The sequence below is a fragment of the Choristoneura fumiferana genome, chromosome 20 (assembly GCF_025370935.1).
Source record: "Choristoneura fumiferana chromosome 20, NRCan_CFum_1, whole genome shotgun sequence".
NCBI lineage: Eukaryota > Metazoa > Arthropoda > Insecta > Lepidoptera > Tortricidae > Choristoneura > Choristoneura fumiferana.
This window is the reverse complement of record NC_133491.1, coordinates 9,588,500-9,601,369: the sequence shown is the minus strand read 5'-3', so window position 1 is coordinate 9,601,369 and position 12,870 is coordinate 9,588,500. Positions and strand designations below refer to the sequence as shown.

The following is a 12,870-nucleotide window of genomic DNA, read 5'->3' as shown; positions in this document are numbered from 1 at the left end:
CGGGGTATTTAATTCAAAGAATAACTTTACCTTGAATAAACGGCATCGACGTGAGAGCTAGCAGCTTTAGGGTTAGCAACTAAATCCAAAACGTGTGTTAAAAACGTGGTCAGGTTACGCTCCAACCAAACGCCCCCCATGTTTTGTACAAATATCACGTAGGCCTGAAAAAAGTATGTACTTGTCAGCTCCGACGTACGACTAGAGTTTGTAGTCATTAAGTACGATTTTACGGTAAATAACCTCATCTCTTATAATATCGAAAGCTGTGAAGGATACGCCACCATCATTTCGATCTTTGAAAGTCTTAGTTATAAATGTATGTCTATCTTTAGCCGCATAAGGATCCCATGAAACAAGGAGCTATAAGTGGATGACGTAAATACAGTGAAAAGAGATACGAGCGTGTAAATTTTTGAAGCATCATCGGTACAGTCGCCATCAGTTATTTCGGAGCGGCCAAGGTGATCAAATATATCTGACCTGAGACCTGAACTCTAACACCTTAATAATAGAGTGCATGTGCCGATATATTTTTGACCACCTCGGCCGCTCCGAAATATCTGATGGCAAACTGTACATTCCAGTCAGTGCAGATATTTAGTTTGTTTCTATCTAAAATAGATTCGAAGAATTCAACCATCTTTAAGTGTCATCGAAACGTAAAGCCCGATTTAGACCTGCGAAAAAATCGTGCAAGTTCCATTACATTGCTAGGCCGTAAAGCAAACAATTAGCTCGATGAAGTGGCAATGGGCAGACCATACAGCACGGAGAACAGATGGCCGTTGGGGCCGAAAAGTTCTCGAGTGGAGGCTGCGGATCGGCGAGCGCAGCGTAGGACGTCCACCAACGAGATGGACGGGTGACCTGGTTAAAGCAGCGGGTTCACGGTGGATGCAAGCCGCTGCCAACCGAAGCAACTGGAGGTCTATGGGAGAGGCCTATGTCCAACAGTGGACGTCCTACGGCTGAGATGATGATGATGAAAGCAAACAAGTTTGTAGTGATAAATACGAAGTTTGAATTTTGCACTTCGCAGTATAGGGCCTGGGCTTAACCGCCGCGTAGCAACTTGCTAAAAGTTCAATATCTTTAAAACAGCTGAACCGATTTCATTTCAAACATATCTCATGGTTTTTAGCATCGCTAGAAACCCTGCTGTCAAATAAAAAAACCGCATTCAAATCGGTTCACCCGTTTAAGAGCTACGGTGTCACAGACACACAGACATTGTCATATAAACTGCTTATCCGTACCAAATTTCAAGTCAAAACTATTAACTATTGAGGAGTTTCTTCCAGCGGAGACTATCCTGGCAGGACCACCAAGATGTCACTACCAGATTATTGTATTGTCACCAAATTTACATAAGTATGTCAAATTTCAAGTCAATTGGACCCCTGGAAGTGGGTCAAATTTAGCTTCCAAGATTTGACCCACACAAATAAATAAATAAACAAGGCAAGCTAAAGAAAAGCTTGTAAAACACAGGGGCCTTATTGTCTAACACACTTGCAATCACAATCGTTTTCACCACTTCTTTCTGTCACACGGCATAAGACGAGGGTAGAAAGAGACGGAGAACGTCAGCGTGTTAGACAATACGGCCTCAGGTCCTTACTTTGAAGAACTTATAAATTGCACTCACATGAGTAACACACACTCGGACCTCCCTGCTGACTCCGGAGCCTGATTTGATGATTTCTCCCTTTAAGAAAGAAGTGCCTCCTCTCAGGAACGCACCCATCAGCAGGTTTAGCGCTTCGTCGAGCGACACTACATTCTTAGGCGTTTCCTTCTTGCTTTGTTGCACTGGATAAGAAAAGGGCAACTATAGAAATATACTGAGAAAAGGGCGATTTTGATGAAATATGCTTTAAATTAATCCTAGAACGTCTTATGCAAGTTGCAAAAGCAATATTGCAAGCGCTTTTAAACATTCATACAAGACTAGTTGTGCGTGAAGTTCCCAATCTGTACTGGACCCGTTACCCCACGCCCTCCCTTTCTAAGAGGAGGCCTGTAACCGCAATGGAACGTATACAGGCCGAGATGATGATGATGATGATGCTCTCTTGCCTTAGTCATTTTTTTTTGATATTTCGGTTAATTATTCTTTTTAACGACTTCAAAAAAGCAGGAGGTTCAAAATATGTTCGTCTGTATGTACTTTTTTCTTACCAGCCTGTGCCCCGACTTTTAGCTTGCTGTTCAAATTGGAAGTTTCACCAGCCTGCGTGGCTGCTGTCAAAGCGCCCAGCAACTCCGACACGGCACATCTGAAATTAAATACATTTGTTAGGCTGCATTTCTACCAGAGACGTAACTTATTTATTGTAAAATAATATGAACCAAATATCAAAATTAATTCTCTTTTGTCCCAGAAAGATATTAATTTTATTAAAATCAATGATTTTGGAAAAATATTTACTGTTACTGTTACCCTCGACTCAGCCCGGGGCCACGGGTCATAACCCTGGTGACCCCCTCTGGACCCGCCCTCGAATACAACTTTGTTCGATTTTTCTTGCAGATCCATACAACTTGTATCTCATATTGACTAACCTCAGCAAGTAATCAGTGGGCTGTGCCGCGCGCAGACACGCCGCGGCAATGGCGTCCAGGTCCGCGGCAGTCAGCTTCATGAGCGGCAGCATGTGCCGCAGCGCGTTTGCCGCGGCGGCACGCACCGCCGGCGCCCGGTCTGAGAGCAGCGCGGCACGTGCCGCGCGGGACACTTCGCGCAACGCTGCCGGCGCAGCTAAGCCCATGCCTACGCAGATCTGTATGGGGAAAATATTTTTCTCAAAAATGGTATTAAATTTTATCTCATGATCAAAAACGTAGAAACTTACGTATCTTGGACACTGGGCTAGTGACCAGGAAGTAACCTCGTACTGTCCAGTAAGTAAGTATGAAATTTATTTACTGGACAATAACGGGTGCCTTTAAAAATTTGGAACCCGTCACAAACAGCGCGCGGGCCAAGCGGCAGTGTTGGGTGTAGTTAACTCGTATTTTTAAATGGGTTCATGTCATCATTATCATCATCATCACCATCATTACCATCAATCATCATGACTATCATCATCATCATCACTATTATACATCTATCTATCTAATACCTTTAAACGAGCAATTCTTGTATATACACATATACAGTGTGGAAAAATAAGTCGAGCCCTGGAAACTACCTTTGGAATCTTTTTGTATTTTTTATTTTAACTCCAAATTTTTGTTACTTTTACGGTCATCCCGTAAAACCCATAAATACAAACTGAACTGGTGCATCTATATTTCAGTTTGTATTTTCGATATGTTACACTTAAATTATTTAACTGATAAATTGTTCGAAATTAACAGTAAGTACTAGGTATTAATGTTCGTTAAAAAACTTGTGTACTAAATAAAATAGGTATTCTTCATGGATATCATGTACGACAGACGAGAGTAAGACCAAATGTTTGTTAGAGAAATTTTATCCTGGATAATAATCCTATTGATTAGTATAATAAAATAGCAAGTGTTTTTTTTTTCAGTTTAGTTGGTTCGAGTCCCCGGCGAGGCAAGCGAGTTTTGGAAAATCTTTGAATGCAGTTTTGTTTCTTTTTAAAAATAAAGGAATGTCTCCTTTAAGTAAAATGAGCCAACTTAAGGATCTATGGTAGTTTCCCTTCAGGGCCCGACTCAGTTTTCCACACTGTATATACATGTATAATCTCGAAAACGGCTCCAACGATTACGATGAAATTTGGTATGTGGCGGTTTTCGGGGATGAAAAATCGTTCTAGCTTGGTCTTATCTCTGGAAAAACGCTTATTATCGAGTTTTAGCCCGAGCAAAGCTCGATCGCCCAGGTACTTATTCACTATGACTGTACCAAGCTGTTCAACAGCGAAAAAGATAACGGAAACAACAACAGGCAGAGTCCATGACACATTTGCCGTTCACGCATTATCTTAATTAATTCTAACAGCTGTATTGAACTGCGCACAGGAAAAACAGTATTAGTGCAATTCACTGCGGCCATTGACTACAACTTAGGTTCAATTATATTAAACACATATTGCAAAGTTATACATGTTATATAGACTATCGAAAAAATGATTATTTAAAACCAAAAATAGGGAGGTAGCATTGTGTGTATTAAAAAGCATATTTATACACTCGGTAAAGTGTTCAAACATATTCTAGCATACGCAAACCAATTATTAAGGGCACAAGAATATGTTCATGTGTATAGATTATGTGGGAACATTTCATGTTTTTATAATTATTTCTCCTAAAACATTTTAACAAGTGCCTATCTTTTTTTGAAATTTTTCAACTCAACCATACTTTTTATTTAAATAACTATAAACAATAGTGGGGGAACTCCATAAAGGATGGCCTTACGCTTTTTATTACAAACTGCGAAATTCAGGGCTGCAGCATTATATTTACCTTTTCAAGCGTATTCATTATCTCCAGTCGCGTTTGGGACTCGGCACTCTTCAGCGATCTCACTAGGGTTGTCACAGTCTCCTCGTACGACCGTCCCATCATTCTACCGAGCTTCTCATACATTCCTCCTAAACAGCATATGGCAGCCCTAAAAAATATTTAATAAAAAAAAGTTACCCTCGTTTAAACTCTGTAAAGCCTCTTAGATGGTTCGAAAAATACCTTGCGAGTTGTGGTACGGTAGAGGAAACTGAATCGCGTACCAAGGTGGAACCTTTTCATAATCAATTTCACTATGATTTCCTAGTATGGCACAAATGTTTGGGATTTCAACATGACGTAAGTAGCACAATGGTTCCACCCTGGTACGCTATTCAGTTTCCTAACGGACTAAATAGAATTTTTAGGACTACTGCTCTATACAAATAATAACATAAAGATAGTCATATTAATATGGAATAAGTTATGTAAATTTCAATGTTCACCACTGCTGAGTGGCAATGAATAATTTCAATGGCTCCAATGGAAGACCAGCGTTGGCTGCAATTTGTCTCTGTTTCAGTCTTTCCCTTTTTAACCCGTCGACCGCCCTGTGTGCACACCTGTATTCCTGGGTCCCAAAAAAATATTGAGTCAAGAAAATTCTTGAGCGGCCCACATATATTTTTAGAGCCTGGCGCTCACCGGGTTAAAAGACCTGACTTTAAATGTTATGAATAAATGTTTGTCTTCTTTCTTTAAATACTTTGTCTACTTACAGTCGTGTCGGCAAGTAAGATGGCGAGTCATCCTTGACTTTGATGATGTCATTGCACTTGTTGACAGTATCGAAGAGTAGGAAGGTGTCTCCGACAGAGAAGAGAGTTGCCAAGCATCGGGCTAGCAGCCGGCGGGCCGGCGAGCCGAGGTTCTCGCGGAGGAGGTTAACCAGCTGCGCTACTAGCTTCTGCTGGCAGCTTTTTATATCAGACTGAAAAAAATAAATTATTAAAAAAAACTGCAAAACTTTCTAAATCTTTTATTTAACTATTCAGCCTCCACAAAGGTTTGATTTGAGAAGAGTCTTATATCTTTAAACTCCCCTTTAATGTGAGGTGATGATTTGGTGATGGTGTGTTTGTGTGTGGAGGTCTAAAACTGATCAATATTGATAATATTATGGACGGCCCTTTTCTTTGAGGATGAACTTGTTTACAAAATTGTGTAATGTTTCATTGGGTCTATAGAAATGTGTTGATTTATGTGGAAGTGGAGGAAGGTTGGTTTTCTTCATGAAAAATATGTGTGGTACAGGAGTAGTTCTATTCCACATGTGGATCAAAATGTTAATTCGGTTAATTGATAAGTATTACCTTATGAGCAGCCACAAGGACCTTGTCAAGGAATCGGAGCCACTCAAATATGAAATGAGGTTTCTTGTCATCCGGTAGCTGCTGCAGCGCTGTCTCGTTCAGTGTCAAGGAATGGGACACCTCCATGATTCTGCAATAGCCAAAGTGTAAGAAAATTTACAGTGGACAAAGTTCTTTGTCTAAGCGCGAAATGCCGACAATCGGCTAGACACTGGAAATGTATCAGGGTTGTCACAAAAAAGAAATATGCAAGTACATTCCTCAGACTAATAAGGTATGTATAAATTGATGTGGGTATATTATGTACCTGCATTCATTACTGCCTGCCTAGTAAATCTAGTCAGTTATACTAAAATATTACCTTTGCGATTTAATATTCTTAACCTCTTCGCAACAAGTTGAAGTGAGTGAATATAACCTAACCTAACCAACAAAAAGTTGAAAACCCCCGACTTTGTCACTTCAAAGTTCTATATCTCAAAAACGGCTGAACCAATTTTGATAAAACATGTGTAAGAACCATCGCTAGAAAACCTGCTTTCAATTACACACACACAGACACACATAACAGGGGTTAAAAACGCAAATTAAATCTCCAGTTTATTTATTTTTTAATAATATAGCTGATTCTCATTCTAACATACAAACAAACATACATTCTGACATACAGCGGTATACTTCACATGTACAACGCATTTCTAATTAACTCGCCACTCCTGTGTCGGAAAAATTATTAAATTTTATTCACGACAAATTACGACACCCTTCGCAGGCAGTACCATCGCGCACTGAACGTCGGAATGGACAGGGCGCCCGCGGGGCCACGCCGCTCTCCCCTCACCGCACCTCATCGTTGCTCTGTCTTGATGGCAGAGTTTTGTGACTTAAGTTCTTTAGACTTTGCAATAGCCAAGCCAGGGTTAATAATGAATGAGCTAGTTTAATTTGTCGCTACACTTATTCAATAATCATAATAATATTTTCGAGATTATCAATTGACAAGATTTCATTTTTTTAACACCTGTTGCCTCCTGAACATGAAGAACATGGGAAAATATTTATTATAATTTATTTCTCCATATTTAAAAAATACAAAAAAAAAACTTATTATCTGAATTTGCCAACACTACCACAGAATAGATATGTTTCCTTTGCCTTTTTTAACAGAGAAGAGCTGTCATAATTTTGACAATGTGTATGTCAGATTTATGTGATCTTTTTTTTTATAGACCAGACAAAAGTAATGGATCTATTGTATGGTAGTTTTGGAGTTATGCCCTTTTAGAATAAGCACATCTTAAAAAAAAAAAAATAATTAAAAATTGTAGCGAAAATGTAAAAATGCGAAAATGTGGTTCAAGAACTAAAGACATTTTATGTGTTTTTGTTAGGTTTTGCCTTATTATAAGAAATACTGCGACTGATTTAAGTTCCTAAAATTTAATTCATAGAATTTGTGGTCAAATTAATAAATACAGATTATTTTCAAAATACACCTGGTTTTATTTTTATAATATTTTATTTAATTATCTTAAACAAGTATAATAAAAAAGCTAAAAAAAAACTAGCATGTAAATTACATTCTTAGTACCGAGTTTTAAAATCTACTTCTCTCAGACAGTACATCAGTGTAAGTGCTATGTAAGAACCAGGTTGTCAGTCAAAGGTTAATCATGTTTTTTTTTTTTTTTTAGTAACATAATCGGTACATTCAACCATATCTGTTATTCCTCATTAACAAAGTTTCACAGTTGACAACAATTAAATATTAAGACGATTATTATAAATACTAAAGACAATCTCGATTAAGTCATAGATCATGTTTACAAAAACATAACATAGTCATCTAACACAAGAGCCTCGAAAGTGCAGCATCCAAGTGAGCAGTTTCCCAGCAGCTAAACAGCTCTGACAGCTCTTGATTTATTGACTTGACCCACCTATCATGTATAAACAATTTCCTGTCACTGAATTAGTCATGTACTTTCAGGAAGCGAGGCCTCTACCCACTGCTGAACAGTACATCTCTAACAACACAATTAGTACAGCCGAAATGATCTCATAAACCTTGTTTACTCGAGACTAGATTGTTTATTTTATTAACGTTCGAAATAGCTATGGCGTCAGAACTTAGGGAACTCTCTGCAAGCTATATCGTATACACTCTGATACTGTTAATATTATGTCATATTAAGCTACAAACGCTTAAATAATGCAAAAAAAATGCCAATCACTGAGAAAAAGAGGAAATATGTTACCTAATTTAAATGATGACCAATTTATTTCACCGAGTTCTTGCTGTTTTCTTCAACCTTATGGCCTTTTAAAGAAAAATAATCATCGTGTAGTCATCTGTTGCTAAACTTTTAAATCATATATCCTTAATTAGAATTCTTTTAAGATTTTCACTTCATAACATAGAGAAATCCCGAAATCCACAAATCCACGAACCACGAAAACCGATACGATGCACACACACAGAATTGACACTAATGACATTAGTTTAGTGACATTTGATTTTTTTTTTATTATACGTTCTTTCGAACAGGCTCGATCCGGGACCATTTGGTGCAAAATGTTAGGTGGCATAGCATTTGGAACCATTAATTAATCCTGCTAGTAATCAAATCGTTATTGAAAACAAAGAGGATAGTGTATAGTGTACAGGACAAGGAAGTTTCGCAATAAAAGTAGGTAGTTAGCACTCACATTTGTTCTCGTTCAACTCTCGGCGAGACGAAAACGGAACGGCGCATAGTGATGTCCTATTACAGAATAAAACTATTCCGATTTTCCATGTGTCCGAAAATTCAGAAATATGAATATTGTAAATTTCAGTTGCATTGCATATTTTAATGCATTAATCATGATTTTTACTGTGGAAAATTAAGTGAAATATTAGTTATTAGTTTTTAGTTAAGATGAAAGTAAGACAAAGTAAAAATTAAAATGAACGAGCTTGAACAAAAAATCAAAATGTCTGTCGTCTTGCTTGTCTTGTCAACGACTCTACGTTTTACGTTGACTGACATTTGCCAAGTCCCAGTATTTTTTGATATTTTGTGATATGAAATACTTACAAATTTGATTTTGTTTATGTAGTTACTAGACAATGAGTTGTGATTTACGCTTACTAGTCAATTTCGAGCTAGCGCCAACCATATAATACTTCGACTGTTTTTCGTTAAACCGCAATGAATAACAATATGAGCGCCCAGCAAAGCCCGGCCAACATGCAGGCTGTGGACCGCGAGAAGATTTACACATGGATCCTCGAGCTGTGTAATCCCGAAACTAGGGAAAATGCTCTGCTGGAACTGAGCAAGAAACGCGAAGTAGTCCCCGACTTGGCGCCGATGCTATGGCACAGTTTTGGCACCATAGCGGCGCTTCTGCAAGAAATCACGAACATATATGTCGCCATGATCCCGCCAACGCTCACGGCACATCAGAGCAATCGTGTTTGCAACGCCTTAGCTTTAATGCAGTGCGTAGCTTCCCATCCAGAAACAAGGTCTGCATTTCTTCAAGCTCATGTGCCTTTGTTCCTTTACCCATTTCTTCATACCGTTTCAAAAACTCGACCTTTCGAATACCTACGATTGACTAGCCTCGGTGTGATTGGAGCATTGGTCAAGACAGATGAACAGGAAGTCATCACATTTCTTCTGACAACAGAGATAATACCACTCTGCTTGCGTATAATGGAAAATGGATCTGAACTTTCGAAAACTGTTGCTACGTTCATACTTCAAAAGATATTATTAGATGACAGTGGTTTGTGCTACATTTGTCAGACTTATGACAGATTTTCCCATGTAGCCATGATACTAGGAAAGATGGTGTTGTCTCTGGCTAAGGATCCGTCCGCGCGGTTGTTGAAACATGTAGTTCGTTGCTATCTTCGTCTATCGGACAACCCGAGAGCGAGAGAAGCTCTAAGACAATGTCTTCCAGATCAATTGAGAGATGCAACTTTCACTGCATGCCTTCAGGAGGATAATTCAACGAAGCACTGGCTTGCACAGCTTATTAAGAACTTGGAAGCTCAACCCCCGCCTGCGAGCCCTGCTCAACCGAACATGTGAGCGTCACTTTTATGGAGCTCAAGTCCCACTGCAGCATTCAATCTGTAGTGCAATCATTGTTTCTATGTGATGCTCAACTTATTTTTGCACATTTTATGTTTAAACCTAATTAAAACTAAGTTTGTAATAAAGAAAGTTTTTACATGGAAATAATGTAGTGCTACATTCTGTAGTGGGCCTGGGTAACTTTATTTGTAACCAAACAGCATTTTGCAATAATTTTGACTTTCGTGTTGTTCAAATACGCATACCATATGTATGTATCTATCTATGTATTGAAAAGTTTGACTGACACAGTAATGTTAAGATTATTATTATTCACTAACCTTTATTTTTTTTTATTTATTTCAACATGAATTGGTCTTATATGTTATGCATTTTTTTTTTAGGTACAAAACAAGATGAAAGCACTTATTTTGTATGCAGATATAGTGGACTGGAATAAAAATAAAGTTTTCATAATGTGGCATGTATTTGTGTGTTTTTTTAGTTTCTTCTTCCTATTTAACTAGTTCAATTTTTTTAATCAGGCTAACAGTATTGACAGTTCAATCAAATGTTGCTAGATGGCCTTTGCACCAAGTGATTCATAGGTAATTCTTCCGCATTGAAATTGCCATTACCATTACAATGTTATTTTGGATATCACCAACAACTAACTGAACCTGTAACCACACATGTCTTCAAGCAGAGCTACGCTGAGCATTTGATTAATGTTCAACAACTCAATTCTCACTGAGTTGCCTAAATTTTTTCATCACACTTCATAACATACAAATACAAAATCATTTATTTGTTCAACACAGGTAATTACAGTGTTGAGTACATGGGGTGTTAAAAAAAGAGTTGTTGCTTTATGTTGCGCCGCAAGGCATACAAATTGTAGACTTAGGGGCTGTTTCACCATCCATTGATTAGTGTTAACTGACGGTTAAAAGTGATGCCGTCTCCGTCTATTCAAACAAAACAAATAGAGACAGCATCACATTTAACCATCAGTCAACACTAATCAATGGATGGTGAAACAGCCCCTTAGTCAATGAAGCTCTCACATACATGGCAACCTTGCATTAACTAAATAATGATTATAATCATTTAAAAAAATCTTTTATTGTGTAGTAAGCTTTGCAGGCAAACTTGGTTGCAAATAGTTGCAATCCCCTAAATAAAAACTCGTGGACCTTTTATGCGTATTACGGCTAAGGTCGAAGAAGAAATTAAAAGAAGAGTAGATATAACCTGGAAAAAATTTTGGTCATTAAAAGAAATCCTAAAAGGAAAATACAGCTTTAATATCAAAAAGACTGATTGATAGCTGCCTTTTGCCTTGTCTGCTGCATGGCTGCCAAACATGGAGTTTTACAAATAAAATGAAACAGAAAATTATAACAACACAAAGAGCAATGGAAAGGAGTATTTTAAACATTAGAAAAATATATAAAATAAGAAACAACAAAGTAAGGCAGAAGACAAAGATAATAGATGCACTCAAAAAGGCTCTTAGTCTAAAGTGGCGGTGGGCTGGACATATATCAAGATACACTGATGAGAGATGGACAATACAAACAACAAGATGGGCAGGACCAGCAGGCAAAAGGAAGGTTGGAAGACCAGTGATGCGATGGACAGATGACATTGCAAAAATCGCTGGAACCGACTGGACAAGAATTGCCAAAGACAGAGAGATGGAAGAAGCCAAAGAAGTGGAAGAAGATGGAGAAGGCCTTCACTCAAAGAGGGGCCCTAGTCTCAGAAGAAAATAAATAAATGGCTGACACTACTCTATATAATATGCAGAAGAGACTGAGACTAAATAAAGGCTTTTTATTTTATTTTTTTATTTTTATTAAGCTTTGCAGGCTAACTTGGTTGCAAATAGTTGCAATCCTCTAAATATAAACTCATGGACCTTTTATGTGTATTACGGCTAAGGTAGTAATGAATTTGATTTATTTACTGGTGGGGGCCTTCTAGCGCTGCCCCCGAGCTGCACTGCACGCCAATGGTATCGACAATTTGGTTAAAATAATATTTTTTGTCTTACAAATACCTATACGAATTATTTACTCACAAATTAACTATTGCTTTTTAGGGTTCCGGAGCCAAAATGGAAAAAACGGAACCCTTATAGTTTCGCCATGTCTGTCTGTCTGTCTGTCCGTCCGCGGCTTTGCTCAGGGACTATCAATGATAGAAAGCTGTAATTTTGCACGAATATATAAGTAAACTATGCCGACAAAATGGTACAATTAAAATTTATAAAAAAAAATTTTTAAGGGGGTCCCATAGACGTAAAGTGGGGGTGATTTTTTTTTCTCATCCAACCCTATAGTGTGGGGTATCGTTGGATAGGGTTGGTTAAAACCATTAGGGGTTTGCTAAGACGATTTTTCGATTCAGTGATTTGTTTGCGAAATATTCAACTTTAAAGTGCAAATTTTCATTAAAATCGAGCGTCCCCCCCCCTCTAAAATCTAAACCGGTGGGTGGAAAAATTTGAAAAAAATCAGGATGGTAATGGAAAACCTATTTGTTGGAGAATTATTAGTAGTTTAACAGTACAGCGCCTAAACTTGGACCGGTTTTTATCCCTAATCTTCGGACGCCTAACGACCGACATCTTGTTTATCTGGGACGCCTAACGATACTTGTTTACTCCACGCTACTGGCAGGTATATCAGTTGTTTATTTTGTGTATTTATTTATATATCTTACTTATTATATTCCTTTCTTCTCACTCTGTACTTAACTACGCCTACTAAACTACTCTTTTTGTTTTTTTCATATATTACTTTTATGTTTTATCTACAATAAAGTTACATAAGTACATATATATATTAAGTGTAATTCACATTTTTTACACAGGTAAAATATGTAATTGAATTGGACCACAATCACGCCTAATGAACTGGTTAGAGAATAATAATATGTGGCCTAAAATGGAGCGAACTTGTATGGTAAATGCTCATTTATTTACCCTGTTT

General features: G+C 37.8%; 2 protein-coding genes across 2 annotated transcripts in view; one reads left to right on the top strand and one right to left on the bottom strand.

The window, feature by feature from the left end:
- The window catches only part of LOC141439018 (HEAT repeat-containing protein 5B), a 48,119-nt gene extending 39,592 nt beyond the window's left edge, over window positions 1–8,527 (bottom strand). The window contains exons 1-8 of the mRNA XM_074103129.1: window positions 8,508–8,527; window positions 5,799–5,928; window positions 5,205–5,416; window positions 4,447–4,594; window positions 2,569–2,786; window positions 2,185–2,282; window positions 1,652–1,815; window positions 31–164 (exon numbers count right to left, since the gene is read on the bottom strand). Coding sequence (XP_073959230.1) covers window positions 31–164; window positions 1,652–1,815; window positions 2,185–2,282; window positions 2,569–2,786; window positions 4,447–4,594; window positions 5,205–5,416; window positions 5,799–5,924 — 1,100 coding nt within the window. The 5' untranslated portion in view covers window positions 5,925–5,928; window positions 8,508–8,527. The remainder of the gene's footprint in view (window positions 1–30; window positions 165–1,651; window positions 1,816–2,184; window positions 2,283–2,568; window positions 2,787–4,446; window positions 4,595–5,204; window positions 5,417–5,798; window positions 5,929–8,507) is intronic.
- A 248-nt stretch (window positions 8,528–8,775) lies between these two features.
- Rcd-1 (Required for cell differentiation 1) lies at window positions 8,776–10,359 on the top strand. The gene is made up of 2 exons (XM_074103128.1): window positions 8,776–9,882; window positions 10,276–10,359. Exons 1-2 carry the CDS (start codon window positions 8,993–8,995, stop codon window positions 10,289–10,291), a joined length of 906 nt encoding a protein of 301 aa, XP_073959229.1. The 5' UTR covers window positions 8,776–8,992; the 3' UTR covers window positions 10,292–10,359.
- Window positions 10,360–12,870: the final 2,511 nt, after the last annotated feature.